Source organism: Mustela erminea, chromosome 14, assembly GCF_009829155.1.
Source record: "Mustela erminea isolate mMusErm1 chromosome 14, mMusErm1.Pri, whole genome shotgun sequence".
Taxonomy (NCBI): domain Eukaryota; kingdom Metazoa; phylum Chordata; class Mammalia; order Carnivora; family Mustelidae; genus Mustela; species Mustela erminea.
In genome coordinates this window covers 63,819,641-63,843,722 of record NC_045627.1, presented here as the reverse complement: position 1 = coordinate 63,843,722, position 24,082 = coordinate 63,819,641, and the positions used below count along the sequence as shown (strand labels likewise).

Sequence of the window (24,082 nt, the reverse complement as noted above, 5' to 3'; positions counted from 1 at the left end):
TCAGGATTTTTGCATCTATATTCATCAGAGATATTGGCCTATAGCTCTTTTTTTTGTTAGTATCTTGTCTTTATCTGGTTTTTGTATTGGGGTAATGCTGGTCTCATAGAATGAATTTGGAAGCTTTCCTTTCTCTTCTATTTTTTGGAATAGTTTGAGAAGAACAAGTATTAACAATTCTTTAAATGTTTGGTAGAATTTCCTTTCCTGGTGAAACCATCTAGTCCTGGACTTTTGTTGATTGGGCATTTTTTAAAATTACTCAATTTCATTGCTGCTAATTGGTCTGTTCATATTTTCTCTTTCTTTCCTTATTCAGTTTTGGGAGGTCACGTATTTCTAGGAATTAGTCCAGTTCTTCTAGGTTCTTCAATTTGCTGACATACATCTTTTCATAATATTCTCTTACAATCCTTTGTATTTCTGAGGTGTTGGCTGTTTCTCATTCTGTTACCCTGGGGTACTACGCTGGGGTAACAGAATGGATACCCCAGGTCTTTTTATTGACCTGGGGTAACAGAATGGATTTTGACCATTTATATTCAAGTAATTACTGATAGGTATGTATTGCCATTTTGTTACTTGCTTTATGGTTGTTTCTGGAATTCTTTTCTGTGTTTTCCTTCTCTTGCTGTCTTCTCTCAAGCTTTGGTGGCTTTCTTTAATGATATAATTCCTTTCTGCATATCTGTTACTGGTTTTTGATTTGTGGTTACCATGAGGTTTATATATAACCTATATATATATATAGCAGTCTATATTAAGTATATAACATATTAAGCTGTCTACATTAAGATGCATACAATAGTCTGTATTAAGTTGCTGGTCACTTATGTTTGAATCCATTCTTTACTCCTCTTTTCCCCACATTTTAGGTAAATGGTGTCATGCTTTGCATTCTTATTTTGTGTCTTCTTGGATTTTTATAGATATACTTAATTTTACTGCCTTTGTGTTTCCTACTTTTTGTCTTTCTTTTCTACTCAGAGTCCCCTTAATATTTCTTGGAGAGCTGGTTGAAGGATGATGAATTCCATTGTTTGGGAAACTCTTTCCCTCTCCCATTCTGGAGGACAGTCTTGCTGGATAGAATATTATTTGCAGGGTTGGTTGGGTTTTTTGTTTGTTTGTTTGTTTGTTTGTTTGTTTTACTTTCAGCACCTGCATAGATCATGCCTCTCCAGGGTAGCCTGCAAAACTTCTGCTGAAAAATCAGCTGACAGCATTATGGGGTTTTGCTTGTATGTAACAGTTTTCTCATGCTGCTTTTAAATTATCTAGCAGTACTTTTTGCGCTTTTAATTACTATGGGACTTGGTGTGGACCTCCTTGGGTTGATTTTGTTGGGGGCTCTCTGCCTCCTGGATCTGGATTTGTTCCCTTCTCCAGATTCAGCAACTTTCTGGCTATTATCTCTTCAAATAGATATTCTGTCTTCTTATTCTGGGGTCCCTATAATGTGAATGGTATCATACTTCATGGTGTCACTGAGGTGCCTTAGTCTATTTTCACTTTTTTCCCCCTCTCTCCTGTTCAGCAGCATAGTCTTTCAAAAACAGTTCAGTATCTATGTGGAAGACTGCACACTTAGAGCTAACTATGGTTCTGCTTACTAAGTTGTAGCCATTTGAAGATTTAAATGTCAATATTTTCACAAGGTGTTTGCAAATTTTTTAGTAAAGTCATGAACAATGTGCATTTGTGATTAAATGTGCTCATCGTAGGACCTAAGTGGAACAAATTTCTCTAGAGAGCATTTCAAAAGGCGCTTACACAAAACCAGCCCACAAGAAATTAAGGTTTGATCGTTATGTTTATTCCTCCTGTTCGTGCCAGTGTACCAACGTGGAGTTATGCTTCTTTCCCTTTTGCTGCACTGTTATACAACTGGGGAAAATGTGTGCTTTATTTATGAAGATTTTTTTGAATACTGGAAAAAACTGTTTTCAAGAGGCTCACAGCTTAGTGAGGGAGATCCAAACAAAATTATCTGACAAAGTGATAGAGTAATAAGAAATTAGCTGGGGAGTATTTTGAGTTGTAAACGATAGTTCCCAATTCTGGTAAAACTTAAGCCGAAAGGAAGTTTTCAAATGATAGCAGCTAGCTCACTGACTCTCTGGGAGAAGAAGAAAGCCCGATTTGGGTCTTTGAACCCAGGAAGGATGCTCAGTATCGGGCCAGGGCCTGGCCCCTGGTGCCAGAACCCCTACCAACAGAGAACAGCTGTGATGGTCATAGCTGTGACTGCCAGATATCCCTGCCTTGGTATCCCCGGTGCTGATGTATCTAATTAATGGAAAGACTTTTTATAGGCAGAAGGGAATGGGACACAGAAATTATACTAGCAAAAACTAGAGTGGTTGTGGCCAGGTCACCTTCCTTTAGGGGACACAGGGGTCTGTTGGGCAGATTACCTCAGTAGGATTGACTGGTTTAAGATTCCATTCCTGGGAAGAGCTGAAACTAAAAAGTGAGTATTAAGTCTCCGCTTGGTGGCTTGAGGCTTAGTTAGCATAAGTGACCCCGTTTTGGGTTTCTTGTCTCTTTCTTTAACAGGAATTAGAAGAAATGTGATTGGACCAGATGCTGGGGAGCTGTTATACCATACTCAGGATTCTAACTTTACTCTGGAAAGTAAGAGTAACCTGGGCAGTTTTGCATATCTGATCACTCTAATAGACATGGGGAGATATATTTAAGAAAACAACACAGGATGCACGGATACCTATGCCCTTAGACGTTATGAGAATCTGAGAGCAAAAGGGATGGGGTTAAAGACCGAAAACTGGAAGGGCTGGGTGGTCAATGCGATCTGAGAAGAAGAGAAAAAGTTAAGAGTGATGCCCAGGGTTTTCCTTTTGTAGGACTGAATGGACAATGAGGTCACCACTGGAGGTAAGTAGAGGGAAAATCTTTTGAGTGGAGGGAGTAGAAGCATCTGTCAAAGAAGGGTGAGTTGAGGTCAGATGCCTGAAGAATATTCAGGTCTGAGTATCTGCAGTAACTGAGTATCAGTTGAACATATGAATGTCAAAACTGGATGGGAGGAAGGGGCTAGAGGTCAAGGACCAAAATATAAGAATATCTTAATGTTTCAAGGGCAAGTGAAAGAAGGGGACCTTCAGGAATAAAAGTAGGAAAGAGCAATCATATTATAAGTGGCCCAGAGTGGGGATTCAGTTATCCAGGGTCTGGGCCAATAAGATTTGAAATGGGAGGAGTCATCACCAAAGTTTTAGATTCAGGCTAGTTCTGGTTTCCACCAGTTTCACTGCCTGTCTTAGTCATCACTTCTGAGAAAAGAATGACCTTTACTTTCTCTTTATTTGCATCAGTAGGAGTAGGTAGGTCAAAAAACCTTTGCCATTGAAGGAAAAAAATCAGCAAATTGATTTCTGGTCCAGGCTCTGCCAGAAATACCCATGTTTTGACTTTGGATACTCTGACCATTTGTAGGTTATGTGCTTTTCTGAAAAATAAGAGACTTGAACCTGATAATCTCCAAGGGTTCTATCAGCTGGGTTAGTCGGGAGACAGAAACCTTATATTATTTTAACAGAACCATATAAAGAATTAAGCAGGCATTGAAGAAAGGACCAAAGGAAAATAAGTTTCAGAGAGCCAGCACCTTCCAGAAGCAGCTGCCATTGGAAGTCTATGAGAACAAAATGAGAGCGGTCTGCATTCCCACAAAACATAGGTGGTCCTCAAAGAGCCAACTCCCAGACTTCTGAAAAGGCACGCTGCTAGTGTCTGAGGAGCACAATGACCCTGCTTCCAGAAGCACAGGACAAACTGAAGTCTGCACTGCTGCTGGTTATAACCTGCCCTGCAGACAACACTGCCAGGGTGATGCTGCTGAACAAAGCGAATAGGAAAAACCCCTTCCTCCCCCAGCCTCGCAGCTATTCTGCTCTTCCTACAGGACGTTTCGGTCTCTGAGCATCTCATTCAACAGTCAACATGATGAATAAAGAAAAATATAATTTCATCACTGAAATGGAAGTAAAGAATATACTGAACCCAAAGTAATGGGACACACACACAAAAATACCCCTGGAAGATAAGAAGGGGCAAAGCTTAGGGTGACTTCTGAAGCCTCAAGACTTTGACCTTCGTTGACAATACAGGATGCCAAGGCAAGAGATAAAGCCAACGCCTGTCAAGATAAAGAGTATAACAGGAGACCCTCTGATAAACCTGGAGGCAAAGCTATATAAGCCTTTATCTGTAGTAATACAGATAACCGAGAAATCAACCGCACCCTGCAGGAGGAGTCAACAAGGCAATGTGTCTATCTCCAGCTAGACACTATGGTAAGGAGAGGAAACTGCCTTTGGAATTTGTAAACCACAAGTTGGTTCTTGTGCCAGATTATTGTCTGAAGTCCCACTAACTATATGGTTTGAAACCCCTAGTAGAGAATTTAATTCAAATCAGTTCTGGGTAATGCCCCCAAGGGACAGGCAAACGCTTTCCCAGGGAGCTCAGCTTTCAAAGAATGCCCACAGATAAAATGCTGGGAGTGAGCAGCTCACAGTCAAAATTCACAAGGCACACAAGGAAACAAAGCACCATGAATAAGAACCAGCAGAAATCTCAGTAGTAACCAGGGAAACTGATAAAAAGTGTATTGAATTGGCATTCAGTTTGGCGTTACCTAGTGGGTGGATGCACATAAGCATGTGCCTAACCCACATTCCTACACTACATCCTAAAGAAACTCTTAAACATGTATCTCGGGGTAATATACCAGAATGTTCCTGGCACTATTGTTCATAATGGGAGAAAACCCCTAGCAATAACCCTACTGAGCAGCATGACAATGGATACATGGTGGCATATTCACACCCTGCCTTGCTGCAGGAATGAACCAGCCTCACTGTGTGCACTGACACAGATGGATCGTTAATAAAATAATACTGAACAAAAGCCAGAGAAGAATATGTCAAGTATGAGTCAGGCCATTTACATAAATTAAAAAAGATACACCTTGTTTAAGGGTACAGACCAAGTAGTAAAACTAAAGTGAAAAGCAAGAGAAAATGATTATCACAAAATTCAGGATAGGAGTTATCTCTGGGAAGGTAAGTAGGAAGGAAATATAATCAAAATGGGATCATCACAGCGGGGTTGGGGGGTTCTACTGTGGCTGGATAGAATGTGATCCTGCTTTAGAATGTACATTTTACACACTTCTGTGTGACTGTGCTCACAAAAAATCAGACATGATCCCTACAGTCCTTTCCCAACCCGTGGGACCTACTGTCAGAGTGATGTACTATCCACACTTTCAATGCCAGCCTCTTTGGCCATCAAATAAAAGGGACCCGATTTTCTCAGCAGTTCTTGAGGGCTGCTATACTCTACAATCTTCCCGTTGTCTAAGACCATTATCCTGAAACAAAGGAGAAAGAAAGGTGTCAGCAGTCATTTTACATCTTAGCATTTGTATGAACAATCAGGACCAAGACATGGTATATTCATTCATGAAAGGCTACAAAGCAGTGAGAACGAATGGACGGCAGCTGTCTGCATTGACACAGGTGGGTTCCATCTATATGGCCAAAGAATCAAGTAGTAGAAGAATACAGTAGATGTCCCTTTACAGAAGTTTTTTTTTTTTTTTTTTTTTTTTTTAAAGATAGACCTTGTTTAAGGGAGCCTGTTGTCTCCAAACAGGTTCCAAGATTACGGACATTACCCCCATTTTTAACGTACTATGCCAGAGCTGGAAAAAGCAGGAAGCGTCTAGTCATGGTTCAGGGGTTGAGAAGATCTGTGGTTAACACCTGCCCCTCATGGCTACGGTCTTCACCTCCTCACACTCCGTTAATAATCATATACAATTGCCCATTTTGCCCTCAAGTCCATTCCCTTAACCCTGCTGGCTTTCATTCACTTGGTGTATAATTTTGGACAAATTCCTTGAAGCTTCAGTTTCCTCATGAGTAAAATGATGGTGTTTAGACTTTCAGCTGTGGGGTATTTTATGACTAATGCTATTTCTGTCATTCAAGGGCCCAGTGGTGTCTGTCAAGCTGTCCCCACACTCACTTGTCGCTGTCCATGATGGTGTGCAGCCTGTGAGCGATGGTGATGGTGGTGCAGTGGGAGAACTCCTTTTGGATGGTTGTCTGGATGAGGCGATCAGTCTCCAGATCCACGGCAGCGGTGGCCTCGTCCATGATCAGAATCTTGGATTTCCGAAGCAGAGCCCGGGCCAGGCACAGCAGTTGCCTCTGTCCTACGCTGCAGCCAAGGGATCAAAGTGAGCACGAGCCCCTGGGAGCCATGGTCAATGTGGTACAGGGTAGGTCACGTTCCAGATCCGACTTTTGAAACCCCAACTCCTAAATTCCCCCAGAACAAACACCTCACAAAAGAGGCTAAGACGAGGTTTTCCAAACTCTCTCCTACCGCAGGTGCTTAATTTTAAAAATTCATAGGCCTGGGTCCTGCTCTTCTCAAACACGAGGGGGAGGAGCCTCAGGGCATGTATTTTTTAATAAATACCCCAGGCAATTTCCATGTTTCATGAGTTTGGAAAACCGTAGCCGGGGAGCCGTTCTTTGGATCCCTAGGTGATATCCCAGCACATCAACAGCAATTCCAAAATAGGATGGGAGGTCACCAAGTTCACCACAGCCGTATCTGACCCAACACCATTAATATAGGGTGACGCCGCATCAGAATGTCCCAGTGGCATTTCTTAGCAGCCTCAGCAAATCCATTCATTATTTTAATGTGTAATTCTAGTCTCAAGGCTAATTATTTGTTTAAGCCCTTCTGCCTTGATTAGAGACGTAGCTATCTAATGAACATGGTGTCTTGGTGTGAGATGCAATGTATGTGGAAATCGAATATGCTTGTAAAATGCAAATCGCTTTAATTTGCTAAAAGCCAGTAATGAAGGCTGGACCTCTTACTTACACAAAGCAGCTTTGGGAAATGATGTGGAGGAAATATTTGGGAATTCGCTAATTGCTCTTTCCTGCTGTGGCCATTAGGGAACATATTAAACAGAGGGGGGCTGGGCTAAAGTTCTGTAATTCTCCACAAGAAAATTTCTGCTGGAGATGAGAAGTCACCCAAGATGAACTCCCAGTTTTCTACTGTAGTGTCCGCACAGAGACAGGGCAAGACTGGAGTTCGGTTGCATGCCCTCCTGCCTGGCCCTGGGGGGCTTCCTAGAGCAGGCTGGGGCCCAGGTGCCAGTCTGGCTTTCAGCTGCTGTCTCTCTCCACATGACCCACCTCCCATCACTCACCAGAGAAATGGAGGCTTCAACCCCTCCAACCCAGGTCTGAAATCAAGGCCCTGGTCGCGCCATTTAAGTGTCCCCAGCATGAAGAGAGAAAGAGGGTCGGATGTGGTGTTCTCACAAACCAGACATGTCAAGGCCCCCATGTCATATCCGGCCAAAGGAGCTCCACAGCCCCTCATGGCTGCTTATCTGCTACACGACATTTTCTACACGATCAGTACATATTTGTGGACTGAAGGGTCTTTTGCATAGGCCTGAAGACCCACTTACGTCCTGCTAGTTCCCAGATCCGTTGCTGATGGAAAACAAATGGGATGGCATTCTGTATCAAGGCTACACACTGATGTCACTGATGTCACCTGGGCCCCGATTCAGTGGGTCTGGGGCACCACCTGGGCATTGGGATTTTTAAATATTTCCCTAAGGGGTTCTAGGGACTAAGACTCTCTGCTCTAGGTAGTGCTTCTCAAGCTGCAATGTACACACAGATCACCTGGGACTCTTGCTAACACGTACATTCTGATGAGTCGGTCTAGCGTCAGAGTCTGCATTCATAACAAGTTCCCAAGGGAAGCCAGAGCTACTGGGCCACCCTTCTGTTCAGAGCTTCCTCAGCTCAGGGTCCATGCCCTGTCTACCACTCGGAAGGCACCCAGGACCGGAGTAATTCTGTGATCCCACAGAATACTATTAGCGCCAGGAACAAAGGGGTGCTTCCCCCCACCTCCTCCCACTGCCTGTGGGGGGAAGTGGGTTATGAAACATTACCTAAGGTTGTCACCAGCTTCTGTCACTTCATGAGACAACCCAAGTTGCAGGCCAGACACAAAGGATTTGAGGTGAGCCAGCTCCAGGGCCTTCCAAATCTCCTCATCTGAGTGGTTGTTAAAAGGGTCTAGGTTCATCCTCAGGGTTCCAGAGAACAGGATGGGATCCTGTGAGTCAAGGGAGGAGGGGGGCTATTGAAGCTCATGACAAGAAAGGGTCTAGCAGGTTTTATTTGTGGCTAGAAGAGGGCAGATAGGACTGGCCCGAGATGCACAGCTCATTAGTGGTCAAGCTCTTGTGAAGCCTAGGGGGCTTCCACAAGATAAAGGGGAGCTCTCGGTTTTTTCACTTCGAGATTCATTTATGGATTTCCAAATTCACCTCAGCATATCTTAAGAAGGTAAGAGGAATGTTCCACACCCTCAGATGAAAATTCAGGGTATGGAAGTGAACGGATGGGGGGGGGGGGCGGGGAAGGGACAGGACAGTCATGGAACAATGTATTAAGCTTTTGAAGAAGCTGGAGAAAAGATTACATCAAACTGAGTGAATATCGGACAAGACAAAACCATCCCCAGAGACTTGGCTACAAGAAGAGAGGAGGAATGGACCCACATACCACCTCCCACCCCCAGGCCAAGAAGCCTCCAAGGCAGACCTTATTTGGGAGGGTCCAGAGGAAGCCAAAGGGAAGACTTTTTTGCTGATGCACACTAAGTGTTCCACTTGCTGGCAAAAACCTGCAGCAAATTCCCTCCACTGTCTTTTAACGATAGCAAATGGGGAGTATAAAGCTTAATGGTTTCAAGCTTCAGCAGCAAAACTGCAAATGTTGATTGCAATGGTCTTGTGAACCCAGGATGGGCTCCAGAAATGCTAAATAATCATCTGCTCTATTTCACTTCTGTTGTTTTCCTGCCACCTAGCGGTTAGATGCTGGCAGTCACACAAGCCTATCCCCACAAAATGCCAGCGTTATTTTTAAGTTCTAGCAAGGATGTGTCTTAGGGAACAGGCGTAGATATCCTGGGTAGCCTGCAGAAATGACACTGCTAAGTGAATATACATCAAGAAGCAGATGCATATGTTTCCTGCATAAAATCTGTGCCCTGCAGCTGGTACAGAACAAGTTCTAGAACTCACCTGGGGGATGATGGTCAGCTTCTCTCGGAGGTCATGGAGCCCAATGGAAGCAATATCTACTCCATCAATGATGATCTGGCCACCTGCAGCCTCGAGGATTCTGAAGAGGCCATTTGTCAAGGAAGACTTCCCAGCTCCTGTCCTGCCGACCACACCAATCTGTAAATACATTTCCTTTGCACATTAGTTCACCATGTACTTCTTCGGGGGGACGATTTTAGCCTGGGCCATTCATAACCCCAGGTGGAAAGAGACAGTGAATGGCTCTTCCTTCTCAAAGATATTCTTCAATATTTTGGTTTTGGTGAGAGAAAAAAAGTGCCCAGATGTCAGAAAAAGAGGCCTTCTCATTCTACTTTCTCAATTACTGTTGCTCAGAACTACAACGACTGTTGGACACATCAGCAACTGTTACAATTATGACTGGACATTATAGGGTTTTTTTTTTTTTTTAATCTTTGTTTAGAAGTGAGGAAAAGGGAAAGTCAGGTCACACATCACTTGAGAACCTCATCAGCAACCTTACCCAGACACTTTTTTTTTTTTTTTTTTTTTTTTTTTAACGTTTCTATGTTTTTACATCAGACCCCAAGTCCTTGAGAACACGAGCACCACAGGAAGGTGCAGGACTTTGCAGACCAGAGAACTAAATCATTCTCTCTGCTGGGACCACATTGCTGTCCTCACCAGTTCCTTCCCTAGGCTGGGTGCTTCCTGACTTCCCCTCCACAAGACATGGCCCTTACAGGAAATGAGCCCCCATCAGCCAGAGGCGAAGACGGTGCTGCCGCCCGCACCTCAGGGAAACCGGGAAGGGCTGAGCGGAAAACCCTTCCAGCCCCGGTAAGTCGGTTTGATCCTTTGTTGATATCCTGCCCTCTGGTGGTGGAACTGTGTCCCTGCACCTTCCCAGGGCAGAAGACTGCCCTGACCCTCTCATTCCAGCCCAATAATGAAAGCAGAGTCCAGCTGCTTTCCACCCCTGTGTCCAACTGTGTCCTGATCACGAGGACGCACATTCAGGCCTTTCTTCAGCTCCACCTACCTTCTCCATGCTCCTAATGTCACAAGTGATCCCTCTCAGTACAAGATCCAGCTCCGGCCGGTACCGCACTTGGTAGTTGTTAAACTGGATCTCCCCTTTGCTGGGCCAACCTGGGGGAGGTCTCTTATCAGTCACCCAGGGTGCCTGGCGAAGAGACAGGAAGAGAAGTGCTTTACATGGTGGCAACTCACTGAATAGTCCCCACAGGTCTCATGTCACAGACTAGGAGGATAGCAGTGTCCTAGCCACCTGTGGGCATCTGTATGGACTAGAATGAATTAGACTAGTACTTCCAGAAGGTTCCTGCCTTATTCAATCAAAGAAGCTCCATTCCACAGTGCTGCTCTGTGGACTTCCAGAATGAAGACACCTTTAACTTGGTGCATTCCAAGACTTCACCTCCCCCTAAACCATTTCCTATTTTAAGTTTCAAGAAATTGGGTTGAATTAGAGCAAAGCAAACTTCAGAAGAACCTTTGTGACTCCACGTAAAATCGCTAGACAGGGTGAAGATGCACTCTGGAAGGGAACGTTTTTCTTTTGCCTTGTCCCTGGGTTCTTCTAAATCCTCCTTACCTCGTTTTCCACTTTTATGTACTCATTTATTCTTTCAACAGCCACAATGTTGGTCTCTATTTCTGACGTCATCCTCACTAGCCAGTTCAAGGTCTGTGTGATCTACAGAAAAAAAACCCAGAAAACGAAAGATCACCTCTGGCTCAGATACCAACTCAGTCAAGCCATAAGGTCGATCTGATGCCCACTTCGTACTAGCACTATGCCGAGCTCTTTGAGAGAGCAGGGAAAAGTGTCAGTGACAGTCCTCACCTCCTTGGGGGAGGCAATGAGACCAGTATGGTCTGGAAGACAATTAAGACCTCAACCATGTGACGGCACATGAAAGACAACACGAGACCAGAGCGGCTGGGGCTAAGTTGGGTTTGGAGAAGCTGGCAGGGGGTAGAGTGGGACCAGAACTCCAATCTCCTGCCTGGAAGCCCAATGTTCTCTGTAGAAGGAAGAGTGGGTGGCATTCTATAAATGGGGAAAGCATAAGAGAAAACTTTCCAAAAAGCTGCTTCCTCTCTCTGCTTTCAACAAGAGCCCAAGGCTCGGGGCGGAGCATTGACAAGGACCCTCTTTACCCCAGTAAACTCCTGCCTGCAGAAATACGCGTAACCAGCAGTAAGAGCTTGTCCAAGTGTGCGCCAGTCTAGAGCCTGGGGAATCTGTGGATTACTTAGATGCAAGCTTCTTTCACACATACACTTAGACCAGGGTTGTTGGTTTTTTGTTTTGTTTTGTGTTTTTTTTGAGCAAATGGTGGTTGAAAAGAGGGAGAGTACAGGGTGTTGGAGAGAAGAGTAACCACTTTGTTTAGGTAGAACCACGTGAAATGAATTGTTGATATCTGAATGTTTTTGTTTTCATTTAGTCTAATCGTTGTCTTTGCCCCATCCACCCGAGGTTAATAAGCCCCAAAATGGGCTTGAGGGTAATGAAGGAGCAGTGGAGCAAGGAACCGAATAACTCTGGTGTATAAGAGAGTTCTCTTTGGGGCCCCACCATGATTGCCTTAGGCCTTAACAACTCCAAATGAGCACAGCACCATACAGAATGGACTGGTAGTTATGTAAGCCAATATGTTAGTTCCCAAAATATCGAGAAAGATGGCCAAATGACTCATAAGATGAGTATCCTTTAGTGAATACAGATTGTAGTGTCAGCCACAACCTTGGGCACTAGGAAATAATGTATTGCCTAGTCATACTGGGGATACATTATATAGTTTACTGGACTACATTCTTTATTAGAATTTATTCTGTGATTTAAGAAAAACAAAAATAGAAAAAGATATTCAAAAGACTTTGTTACTATTATGGAAAAGAAACTGGGGGCACCTGGCTGGCTCAGCTGGTGAAGCATATGACTCTTGATCTCAAGGGCATGTGTTTGAGGGGCGCCTAGGTGGCTCAGTGGGTTAAAGCCTCTGCCTTCGGCTTGGGTCATGGTCTCAGGGTCCTGGGATCAAGCCGCGTATTGGGCTCTGCTTCCCCCTCTCTCTCTGCCTGCCTCTCTGCCTACTTGTGATCTCTGTCTGTCAAATAAATAAATAAAATCTTTAAAAAAAAAAAAAGGGCATGCGTTTGAGTCCCACGTTGGGTGTGGAGCCTTCTTAAAAAAAATAATAAACAGAAAGAAACTCATTTATTCTCTTTTGACTAGAATCAGGCAAAGAGGTAAAGAGTCAGGGAACTATCAGATTAAGTCATATTGAATTGCTGTCTTCTTTTAAGATATATTTAGAGGGAGACAGTGGGAGGGAGAGTATGTGCACGAGTGTAGGGGGAGAGGCAGAGGGTGAGAGAATCCCAAGCAGACTCCATGCTGAGCAGCACAGAGCCTAGCTCAGAGCTCTATCTCACAACCCTGAGAGCACAACCTGAGCCGAAACCAAGAGTTGGATGCTTAGCCCACTGTGCCCCCCAGGCACCCCTCACATTGCTTTCTTAACTCCCAAGGGCAACAAAATTTTTGTCCATTTTTCCAGATGACACTGGTACCCACTCAGAAAGGGTAAGGAACATGTCGATAGGTTACACAATTAGTAAGAGACAGAGCCAGGGCTTGAACCTCAGTTCCCTAGTCCCTCTGGATCTAGAAAGGAATCAAAAACACAAACTCCACTCTAGACTCAGTTTGAGAATAAGTGCATTAATTTAACTCCCAACCTTCATACTCACATTAAGCGCATTGGACAAAACAAAGCCCACAGTGTCTCCACGTAGGTTATCTTTATAAATAACCATCATCAGGGATGAAAAGAAGACAATCAGGTTCCCAATCAGCTCCAGACGAATTGCAAGCCACCTGTAGGGCAACAGAACCAGAGAAAAAGTGTCACTGACACTCACCTCCTCACCTTAACCAGCAACCTACATGTCCATGGAACATGGGGAGGGATTGAGTTGGTTGGGCTGTGTTCTTACAAATGTCTCAATCTGACTATATCATATGTTCCTGAAGTCTTTTAAAATTAGGTTTTAGAAAATAAATGGCATTTTAAAGGTAGTAGGGAAGTTGGCTACATGAAGGGAATCCTGTGATTCAGGGTCTCTCATACTTGCCAAAGCAGAAGAATGGTCTGAGGTAATTATTAAAAATACAAAACTCATGCAAGAAAATTCTGGGACTCTTTCCCAGGAGATTGATTCAGGGAGCCTAGAGTGGAGTTTGGAAATTCACTTTTTTTTTTTTTTAAGTAAACTGTACCCCCAACATGGGGCTCAAACTCAAAACCCCAAGGTTGAGTGACATGCTTTACCAAGCGAGCAAGCTTCTTTTGCCACCCTACAGAGTGTCCTGCCTGTGGAGAATCTCACATCCACTTCTCAGGGATGCCAACTACGAATGCCCAGCTCACCCCGCTTGTTTGGTGCCTGGGATATCAAATGCTTATAGAGGTCATTTGACTTATGATATAGGTTATGTTCTAGTCATTGTAAAAACAAGAACTGAGATTTTCCTTTGAAGGTAAAGGCATTTTACCTAGCTTGGTAAATAGCAAAGTAGGCACAGGGACTCCGTCTCTGACCCTGAAGCTCATACTTTCTTCTACTTACGGGACAGCCATGTTTGGCCACAGTGAAATTCACATCACTGGCTACCCCTCCCCTCCCATAGCTAATATCAAACACGTGGAAGCTTAAAGTGTATATTTCAGTAAATACACAGGGGCAGCCTCACCTGTTGGAGACAATCCAGGAGAAGACACATTTCTGGTTGGTGTCAATCTGCCTCTCATTGTGTTGCAGAAATCGCTGCTGGTGCTCAAAGGCACGGATGACGGACAAACCTGACACTGTCTCACTGAAGTGAGAGTAGATTGGGGACCTGGTGACAGAGTCCAGGCGTTTCAGCTGGCGGGAAGTGGCCACATAAAATATCTGGACCCCAAAAGTAAAGAGTCAGTCACACAATCATGTTGCATATGGAATACCTCTTCCTCGGTGGCCTTTCACCTTCATGGGCACTGCCCATATTTGAACAGGACAGAAGCCTCCAGCATCCCCTCTGGCTAGAGGAATGAAGAGAGAGGCGCAAAGGAAGAGGTTGGTAGAGAACAGAAGACGATGAAGGTGAGATTATAACCACATGAGGAATTTTGTCAGCCTAATCCATATTCTCCCAAGAATCTGCATACACTGTCCAAATGACAGTTTTTGTAGCAGCTAGAAAAATGGTCTCCAAATGGATTTTGTAAATTGTAGCTGGGATCCAAGGGGCATGGAAAGTGGAGAGGAGCAGGAAATGGCCAGAGAAAGGCATTCTGAGGTTTAGATAAAAATTGAACAGTCAGGTAAGTGACCACACTGTACTTTAATGGTTTGTGAAGAGAGAGATAGTTCTGGAAATGTGTGGAGTGTCGAGAGTCTAAGAACTAGAACTAAAAGTGTACAGTTGGATTTTGAGACACAAGGGTTGAAGGATGAGGTTCAGTGGGATGAGGTTCAGTGGTGCTACGAGATTCTGTGGAGATGTGTTGAAACCAGGAAAGGGATGGGCATTTGAGTGTCAGAATTCAAAATGTTATACCTGGAAATTTCCTTAAATATCCTGCTTCTATATTGGCTGAGAGGTGGTCATTGAGGTAACAATGCACCTGAGGAACTTAACACAAATACCAGGGGGTATCACCTTACCACAGGTGACAGGGCTGCCCTTGAATGAAAGTTTTTTGGAATTGTTTTCCCAAGGCGAATAGATCATCCTAAGGAATTCTCTCCACAGCTTGCCTCCCCTCAGTTTTTAATATGGGAATGGAGTCCCTTCTTTTTTTTTTTTTTTTTTTTTTTTTCCTGAGAATTGGCTTTCAAGCCACCGGTTCCCTCAAGAATATACTGACATTGAGCCTACAGACATCCCATCATTCATAGGCATCGCAGTGAAACTAGAACTACCCTGAAGTGAGAAGAGATCTAGCTCCTGCCAAGATACATCTCGCAACAGATAAGCCTAAGCCAATCAAGGAAGCAGCCATAGTATATAACCCTTCTAGAAGCAACCAATGACTTAACCATTATGGGAGATCTTACTGAACTTCAAGATCATCCAGAGCCAACCTCTGGATGGCTTGACTACCTCAAGGTAGTCTTGGATCCAAACATAGATCTGCCCCATATAAGCTTCTGGGGGGCAGCAGCTAAGGTGAGATTTTCTCTGAACCATATACCAATTGGTATTGATGTTTGAGCTCTAGACAGTGGCCTACAGCTCCTTGGTATATCAATATAGGACTAAATGACAAAGATGCTGGATGGGACTAAGTGACTAGCAATAGACAAAACAGAAGATTCTCAGGAAAGAACCTGGGCTTTCATAAGTAGAGAGGAGACCTAGCTGTTTCCAAACCTACCTGAACAGACACATAAATGATGCCAAGAGGAATGATGACGACGACGAAGATTGGAGTGGCCGTGCAGATCATGACAAGGGTGCTGACTATTCCCAGGAAGCACAATATCCAGCTGCGCAAGGATAAGGGAAGGGTGTCATCCACTGTGGAGATATCCTACGAACACAGAATTAGAAGAATGGTACACTAATGGATTCCTGCCCCATTTTCCATCTTCCTGATTCCAGCAGAGAATTTGTTTGATTCTGGGTTCTCAGCGTCTCCTTCGTTTAATCATTTCATGATATTCATTTGCAATATACTGTTGTGCTCCTCCCAATAGCCAATCTCATTTCTGTAATTTCTTCATCTTTCTAAATCCCTCCAAACAGACATGGAAGTCACCCTTTTTCAATAGACTTGGTAAAGGTTTTTGAATTTATTAAACCAATGTAATGGCTTAATGTAAAGCTAATAGAGCTTTACAGGTAAATCCTCCTATAACCAAGCCAATTCAATTAATCTAACAATACAAGGGGCCTAATTCCATTGAGTGCCTAAACAGAGCCTGGCACATAACCAGCATTCAATTCGTATGAAGGCTCCAGTCAACAAGTCTGGTCACCCCCACTTGACTAAAGAACCATCCTCTACCTAGGAAGTTGTTTTCTCCACTGAGCACAGAGCCTCAAGGGGAGAGGGAGGAGGAGTTTGAATGTGACCCTTGCCTGACCAGTGTTCTAACAGAGTAACCCAGAGGTGAAAAATAGGTCTTGCTGCCATATTGCCTTCATGTCATGCTGAATAAATGAACAAATGGACGGGTAGATGAATGGATAATGGTTTACTATACTGTACAAGGAAGCCTGACTTACACTTCGGGTTTCCCTGACTGATTATTTCTTAGATCATGCTGATTCTACAATTAGTAACATGTGATTATCAAGGCAAATTCAAATTATCTCTGGAGTGTCCCAATCTGATAAGGGTAAGTTTCCCAAGAGAGTCCTGAATGACTCCTAAGTCTAATTTACCTTCCCAAAGTCATAGCAGGATGCAAATAACTTTATGTCCAGGATTGGCAGAAAAAAAGAAATCCTCACAGGCTATGAGTTCTATGTAGATTACTTTGTACCCCTACTTGGCACAGATTCTCCAGCTTGCTTTCTTCCACTCTTTCCCTTCACCTCTTCCTAGGGGCTCAGCTATCAATCCTAGAGGATTCTAAATCAAACTTTCCTTTATAGGCATGGGCCACCTTCCCTTATAACTCACCATGTAATCAAACATGAGCTTCCTTTTTCATGCAAAAGCAGTGAGCAAAATAGAACAGTTGCCTTACTAACTCACAGTAAGAGTTCTGCATTCTTTTTTTCAGAAATTATGTATATTTTGCAACATAAGAAAAGGGTGTGCAATTTTTGCAAGATTCCCATGAGAATCTTCCCATCTAAAATTGTGTGCTATTTTAGGTTCTGTTGAAGAGCAGAAAACCTATTGAAGTGGTCCCCAATGACATCATGCTCACCAATTTTGTCCTAGAGGAAAGTGATAAATGCAGACCAATCAATGTGCCCACTTTTGAAGCAGGCACTGTGTCCCCAGAACCTGGCTGTAGGCTGGCCTTTCTTCTGTCTGCTCCAAGACAAAACCAGGAAGGGCCCGTAGCTGCTCAGACATTTTGAAAAACGTGCTCCCTCTTCTAATAACAGAGGACTTAAACTGTGCTGATGACAGTTGACTGTTACTCAGAATTCCTTGCTTTCTTCCTCTGTTTCTGAAATTACTATCTCCTATGCACTGAGAATGAATGAGTTGGGTTTGGCCCTTGGAAGAGAGCCATCTACAATCTTAACGTTTAGTGAGCGTTCCAGTGTTCCTCTTGGGTGCTCGAGAAGTGCTTTGGAGTGAGTGAATGTCAAGGGCTCCAGGATCTGCAGTATGTGGAGACCAGGTTTTAGAACCTTATTAAAATTTGGGGCACCTGTGTGGCTCAGTCAGTAAGCATCTGCCTTTGGCTGGGATCAAGCTCCTACATAGGGCTCCCTGCACAGTAGGAAGCCTGCTTCTCCCTCTCCCACTCTCCCTGCCTGTGTTCCCTCTCTCGCTCTGTCAAATAAATAAAACTCTTTTAAAAATTAAATTAAATTTGACTTCTTCTTTGCCGATTTGGATGCCTTTAATTTCCTTTTGTTGTCTGATTGCTGAGGCTAGGACCTCTAGTACTATGTTGAATAGCAGTGGTGATAATGGACATCCCTGCCGTGTTCCTGACCTTAGCGGAAAAGCTTTCAGTTTTTCTCCATTGAGAATGATATTTGCGGTGGGTTTTTCATAGATGGCTTTGATGATATTGAGGTATGTGCCCTCTATCCCTACACTTTGAAGAGTTTTGATCAGGAAGGGATGCTGTACTTTGTCAAATCAGCATCTATTGAGAGTATCATATGGTTCTTGTTCTTTCTTTTATTGATGTATTGTATCACATTGACTGATTTGCGGATGTTGAACCAACCTTGCAGCCCTGGAATAAATCCCACTTGGTCGTGGTGAATAATCCTTTTAATGTACTGTTGAATCCTATTGGCTAGTATTTTGTGAGTATTTTCGCATCTGTGTTCATCAAGGATATTGGTCTATAGCTCTCTTTTTTGATGGGATCCTTGTCTGGTTTTGGGATCAAGGTGATGCTGGCCTCATAAAAAGAGTTTGGAAGTTTTCCTCCCATTTCTATTTTTTGGAACAGTTTCAGGAGAATAGGAATTAGTTCTTCTTTAAATGCAACATGGGGGCTTAAGTGGGTAGGAGAAGAATAAATGAAATAAGATGGGATTGGGAGGGAGACAAACCATAAGTGACTCTTAATCTCACAAAACAAACTGAGGGTTGCTGGGGGGAGGGGGTTTGGGAGAAGGGGGTGGGATTATGGACATTGGGGAGGGTATGTGCTTTGGTGAGTGCTGTGAAGTGTGTAAACCTGGTGATTCACAGACCTGTACCCCTGGGGATAAAAATATATGTTTATTAAAAAAAAAAACTACAAAGAGAAAAAAAAATTAAATTATATGTGGCTCTCTTCCACAGTTCAGACCCAGTTTATTCTTAAAGTAGCAAAGATAGAAGCAGGAACAGAACATAGACCAAGCAAAGGGTTTTCCTGTTTTTCCCTTTTATTCACCATTCTAGCCAGTGATCGTGCTTTTACTTGTGTTTCCCTCTCAGCAGAATATTCCTTCTCATTTTGCTTCTACCGCCAACCCCTGGCTCCACCATCTCCATGGCTAAGAAAGTTCCTTCTAGGACCTAAGTCTCATGTTTTCTGTCATTTCCCGCCCTGTCACCCAGGCTGAGCTACTACTGCTGTTCTCTGTCACTGTTTTGTGTTCACAGAACACCAGTCTACACACATCGCTGTCACTGGTTTTACTGTCTTCCGTCATACTCCTCTTATTTCCTTGGTTGTTTCCCTCACTAGATGGTGAGCACCTTAAAGGGCCAGAGCTTTTTGTCTCTGTGTCTCCAGGATCCTTGGGACCTCAATCCTGGGTATGCAGGAAGCATGTGCATGCTAAGTGGACGGAGGAACTGTACCGGCATGGCGCTGCCTCGGGCCGTGGGAGAATTCTGCCCCTGTCAGAGTGGAAACACCCTCAACATACAAACACATCACACAGCCATTCAGGTACTTACCCCAGCAAACCTGTTCACAATCCGGCCTGTGGGCGTTGTGTCAAAGAAACTCATGGGTGCTCGAAGGATACTGCTTAGCAGTTGCCTATGAAGGATGTTTGATGCGTGAGTAGAACCATGGGCACTCCAGAGATTTGCTATGAGCACAAATGCACCTAGAAACAGAACCGTTTAGTCAGCAGGATCCGCAGGACTTGTGCCAAGGACACAAGGGCATTTTTTTTTGCCCTGAGTCTAGGCAAAGTACACAGACGAGACAGATTCTCTAAGAGATGGCTGTCATTGCCATCAGACGTACCTTGCACGCATCCCAGAGCTGCATAGACGCCAATTCTCAGGTTTCTCTGAGACGCTGGATAGTCAGTGCCATTATAGGTTTTAGAGTCATTGGTCCAAGCACTGAGCCAGAGGTTGGATCCAATATAAGCCACAGAATTGATCACATAGGCCAAGATGATGAAGAATATCGAATACCATCCTATTGCTCCTAGGTACTTGAGGTAGATGGAGAACTTCACCTGAAAAGCCCCATCCTCAGTGTTAGAAATCCTAATGGCATTTGGTGAGGAATTACCTAGAATACCAATCACAAGGAGGAGTGGCCTCCCCTGGAAAAGTGGATAGCAGGTAGCAAGGTTTGGTCATCTGTGGTCTATTTCTGCATTGGGCCAGGATCATAATCAATGCTGAAATACAGTGCAGGGGAAATAACATCACATTATGTATTATTTTTTTAAAAGATTTTATTCATTGATCAGACAGAGATCACAAGTAGGCAGAGAGACAGGCAGAGAGGGAGGGGGAGGCAGGCTCCCTGCAGAGCAGAGAGCCCGATGAGGGGCTCTATCCCATGACCCTGAGACCATGACCCGAGCTGAAGGCAGAAGCTTAAACCACTGAGCCACCCGGGTGCCCCATAACATCACATTATTAATGAGCTTCTAGATGCTATTAAGGGAGAAAGACAAAAACAGAGTGGAACGACGATGACAACAACAACAACAACAACAACAACAACAACACACACACACACACACACACACACACACACACACACACACACACACACACACACCAGAATGGGATGGGGTTTATACTGTAGACCTTGGATTATTAATTTGGATTTATTAATTTGGATTTAAATTTGGACTTAAGTTTTTTAACTTTAATGTTTTAACTTAAAACAAGTTAAATTATTAATTTGGACTTAAGTTAAAACCAAGGTCTTAGGGGCGCCTGGGTGGCTCAGTGGGTTAAAGCCTCTGCCTTGGCTCAGGTCATGATCCCAGGGTCCTGGGATCAAGCCCCGCATTGGGCTCTCTGCTCAGCAGGGAGCCTGCTTCCTCCTCTCTCTCTGCCTGCCTCTCTGCCTACTTGTGATCTCAGGCTGTCAAATAAATAAATAAAATCTTAAAAAACAAAACAAAACAAAAACAAATAAACAAACAAGAAAACAAGGTCTTAGGTTTAAGGTCTTAAGCTTTACTAATTTGAATCGTGTGCTCTGAGATTGATTTATTAGTGTTCTCTGGGTCCAAGACTTGCATCTCAAAGCAGTTTTATTGTTCTCTCCCCATATCAGAATGGAATCATTCATGAAATGTGCTAGGAGGATATACACGGGAAACCTGTCATTCTTGGAAATATGATTTGATAGAAAGCCCAAAGCCTCCACCAACATTTCAATGATAAATTTAATGATTTGCAAAGCACACAAGACTTATCCCTCCTGTAGACAGATAGTCAAATTATCAAACTTTACAATGTTCAGATCCCAAGCCTTGTATCACCTGAAATGGAACTTTTTATTATGGTGCCCACCTTTCCAGTTTGTATGAATTCCTTCTTAATTAGTTTTTGTCCTTTCACTGTTTCTTCTTCCTCCTTGAGGGTATTCACATTCCGAGTTTTCAAAGAGTTTCTTAGGGATTTCCGATGCCTGCTACTGGACCTAGAACTGAGAAATCGAGGGGGGGGAATGCGTTCTTGAGCACGTAGGTGCACCCCAAGGTCAAGAAGCAAGCACGTGTCACAGTCGCTCTGCTTACATTGAAGTGCTCTGGGGGAAATCTGCCACCCCCCAGCCCCCACTCCATTCAAAGAAACAAAGGAAGGGCTGAGAGTATCCCGGTGTCCATTCCCCTGGGAAAAGCCCACGGAGAGAAAGAGAATGATCCAGTGGAAATATGGATGTGCTGAGGGCTGCCGGCTGACGAGATGACCAACCTGCGACTGAGTGTTCGATGGAGGCTGTTCTCTCTTTTTGTGGCTAAGGAGGCCACATCCTCAGGGATTTCCTCCACACTGGGCATCAGCCCACAGTCATCATCATCTTCAGTGTCCTCATTGACTAGGAGACACATCAAAGGTTAGGGAGATGGCAACTTAGAGCTGCAAAGTTCTACAAACAAGAATTCTTTTCTGACCTTGCTGGCCCCTCAGCAAGAGATCCCAGACATACACACAGGCTGGTGATTTTGTTCCAGAATGATTATTGATTAGTACACCGAGGAATACCAGAATAAAGGAGAGAGGAGTTTCTAGTAGAAGAGAAATGTTCAAAAGGAGAGAAATATTCCCAGAAGTGTCTTAGTTTCTTTGCAGAAAGAAAAGAACTTTTTAAGGGTTAGAGTAGATAAGCAGAAGAGTCCTAATTCCTAGAATTGACTCAGGAGGTGAGGGTAAATTGAAAATTCTCTTCTTGAACTTCAAATAACTTTACAAAGTTTTATGAATTTAAAATATATTTTTATTTTTATTCTTTTTTTTTTCTCCCTTTCCCCTTTAGAGAGGGAGAGAGAGGAGGAGGAAGGGAGAGAGAAAATTCCAAGCAGGCCCCATGCCCAGCATGGAGTCTGATGTGGGATTCAGTCCCACCACCTGAGATCATAACTCGAGCCAAAATCAAGAGTTAGACGCTTAACGGACTGAGCCACCCAGGCATCCCTGAATTTAAAACATTTAAAAAACATATCCTGCAGGGGCGCCTGGGTGGCTCAGTGGGTTGAGCCTCTGCCTTTGGCTCAGGTCATGGTCTCAGGGTCCTGGGATCGAGCCCCACATCGGGTTCTCTGCTCAGCAGGGAGCCTGCTTCCTCCTCTCTCTCTGCCTGCCTCTCTGCCTACATGTAATCTGTCTGTCAAATAAATAAACAAAATCTTAAAAAAAAAAAACATATCCTGCAAATAAGGAAGAAATTTTAGAAATTAAAAATAAAATGTAAAACAGCCTGGGCATCAGTGGCAATGACAAAGAGCTCTGGAAATTGATAACCCCATGAAATCAATGGCAAAATATATTTTTTAAGACTTTATTTATTTGAGAGAAAGACAGAGAGAGAGAGTGAAAAGAGAGCATGAGCGGGGAGAGAGCAAGAAGCAGGCTCCCACTGAGCAGGGAGCCTGATGTGGGCCTGGATCCCAGGACCCTAGGATTATGACCTGAGCCGAAGGCAGACGCCCAAATGACTGAGCCACCCAGGTGCCCCCATGGCAAAATATTGTTAAAACCAACTTTACAACTCTGAAATTAACCAGTCTTGCAACAATCCAAGGAACATTTATTTAAGAAAAATGGCTAAATCTCAGTAAGAACATGAAGTTTTTTGATAGTTTAATTTCCTCCTGGGATCTGCTATAGCCTAGAATACTAATAACCTCACAAACATGGTTAACTACAAAAAAATCAGCAGCCTCCTAACTGCTGGGGGGAAGAGAATGTGTTCAAAACTCTCCCAAAAGTCTCATCCTGGAACCAAACCCAAGTCTGACTTCCCAATAAACAGGACAGGCAATCACTGAGATACTGACTGTTCAACAAGGGAAGGGTTTACACAAGATGAAGCCAAATGAAGAGATGGGAGGACAAGCCTCAAATTTGCCTCCCCAAGATGGGAGAGTCAGGGGAATTTACAGGTAAATAAAAAAGGCCTGGGTAAAAAGTTGCAGTTGTGATTACTAGTCCCATTAGCCCCTGGATTACCAATTTCAGTCCCTAGAGAATTGTCATTATTTGACCTGCCGGCAGTTCTCTAGAAAACCCCATTCACAGGGCTTGTCTTTACACTTGATCTTAGCCAAAAGGCCGAGAAGTGATTCACAGGGCTTGTCTTTATTGGACCGGACTTACTGGAGTTGGCTAAAATAATCAGCAGCAACTGTTTAACATCGGAGTTGCCTAAGGGATGATAACAGCTGGGCAAATAATAAGCTAAACAAAAACTTTTAAGTTTTTGGGGAAGAAGATACCCTTAGATATCTTTGATATTTTTAATGTATTCCTGGCAATCTAGAACACTGTACGCACGGTTAGGGCTGTGCACATGCTCACGACAGACATGAGAAGGCCATATTCTCTTACCCAGGCTAACCTTCAGACTCTGGGCAAGAAGGAAAAAAAGGTGAAGTAGAATTGTCAACTGCCTATTGGCGTGTTAGGGACATGCCTTCCCTCCCACCATGAAGTCTTTCAGAAAAAGCTGAGTGACTTATTGATTCCAGGCCCTTAAGGAAATCTCTGTCCAATCAATAGCTGACCAACCAAGTGGAGACTTCTGTGGCCACATAGGACAAAAAAAATACAGATTTCATAAGAATTAGTTAAGGAAACTAAACAGGACAAACAACAACAAATTCTGGCAGGGTAAGGAAGAAAAATCTTATTTCCAGAGTTGCATTATTTAAAGTGACCAGTTTTCAACAAAAAAACTGTGAGAAAGCATGGGACCATATACAGGGTAGGGGTGGGGAGGAACAGTCAACAGGAACTGTAC

At 43.7% G+C, this 24,082-nt stretch overlaps 1 protein-coding gene across 2 annotated transcripts in view; it reads right to left on the bottom strand.

Moving 5' to 3' along the window:
* Nucleotides 1-1,794: 1,794 nt before the first annotated feature.
* The window catches only part of ABCC2 (ATP binding cassette subfamily C member 2), a 77,011-nt gene continuing 54,723 nt past the window's right edge, over nucleotides 1,795-24,082 (bottom strand). For both annotated transcript variants that reach the window (XM_032313456.1, XM_032313457.1), the window contains 13 exons: nucleotides 21,538-21,661; nucleotides 21,133-21,268; nucleotides 19,610-19,829; nucleotides 19,312-19,466; nucleotides 15,643-15,798; nucleotides 13,974-14,173; nucleotides 12,971-13,097; nucleotides 10,803-10,904; nucleotides 10,227-10,370; nucleotides 9,182-9,340; nucleotides 8,039-8,205; nucleotides 6,061-6,255; nucleotides 1,795-5,401 (listed from right to left, as the gene is read on the bottom strand). In XM_032313456.1, coding sequence (XP_032169347.1) covers nucleotides 5,272-5,401; nucleotides 6,061-6,255; nucleotides 8,039-8,205; nucleotides 9,182-9,340; nucleotides 10,227-10,370; nucleotides 10,803-10,904; nucleotides 12,971-13,097; nucleotides 13,974-14,173; nucleotides 15,643-15,798; nucleotides 19,312-19,466; nucleotides 19,610-19,829; nucleotides 21,133-21,268; nucleotides 21,538-21,661 — 2,015 coding nt within the window. In that variant the 3' untranslated portion in view covers nucleotides 1,795-5,271. The remainder of the gene's footprint in view (nucleotides 5,402-6,060; nucleotides 6,256-8,038; nucleotides 8,206-9,181; nucleotides 9,341-10,226; nucleotides 10,371-10,802; nucleotides 10,905-12,970; nucleotides 13,098-13,973; nucleotides 14,174-15,642; nucleotides 15,799-19,311; nucleotides 19,467-19,609; nucleotides 19,830-21,132; nucleotides 21,269-21,537; nucleotides 21,662-24,082) is intronic.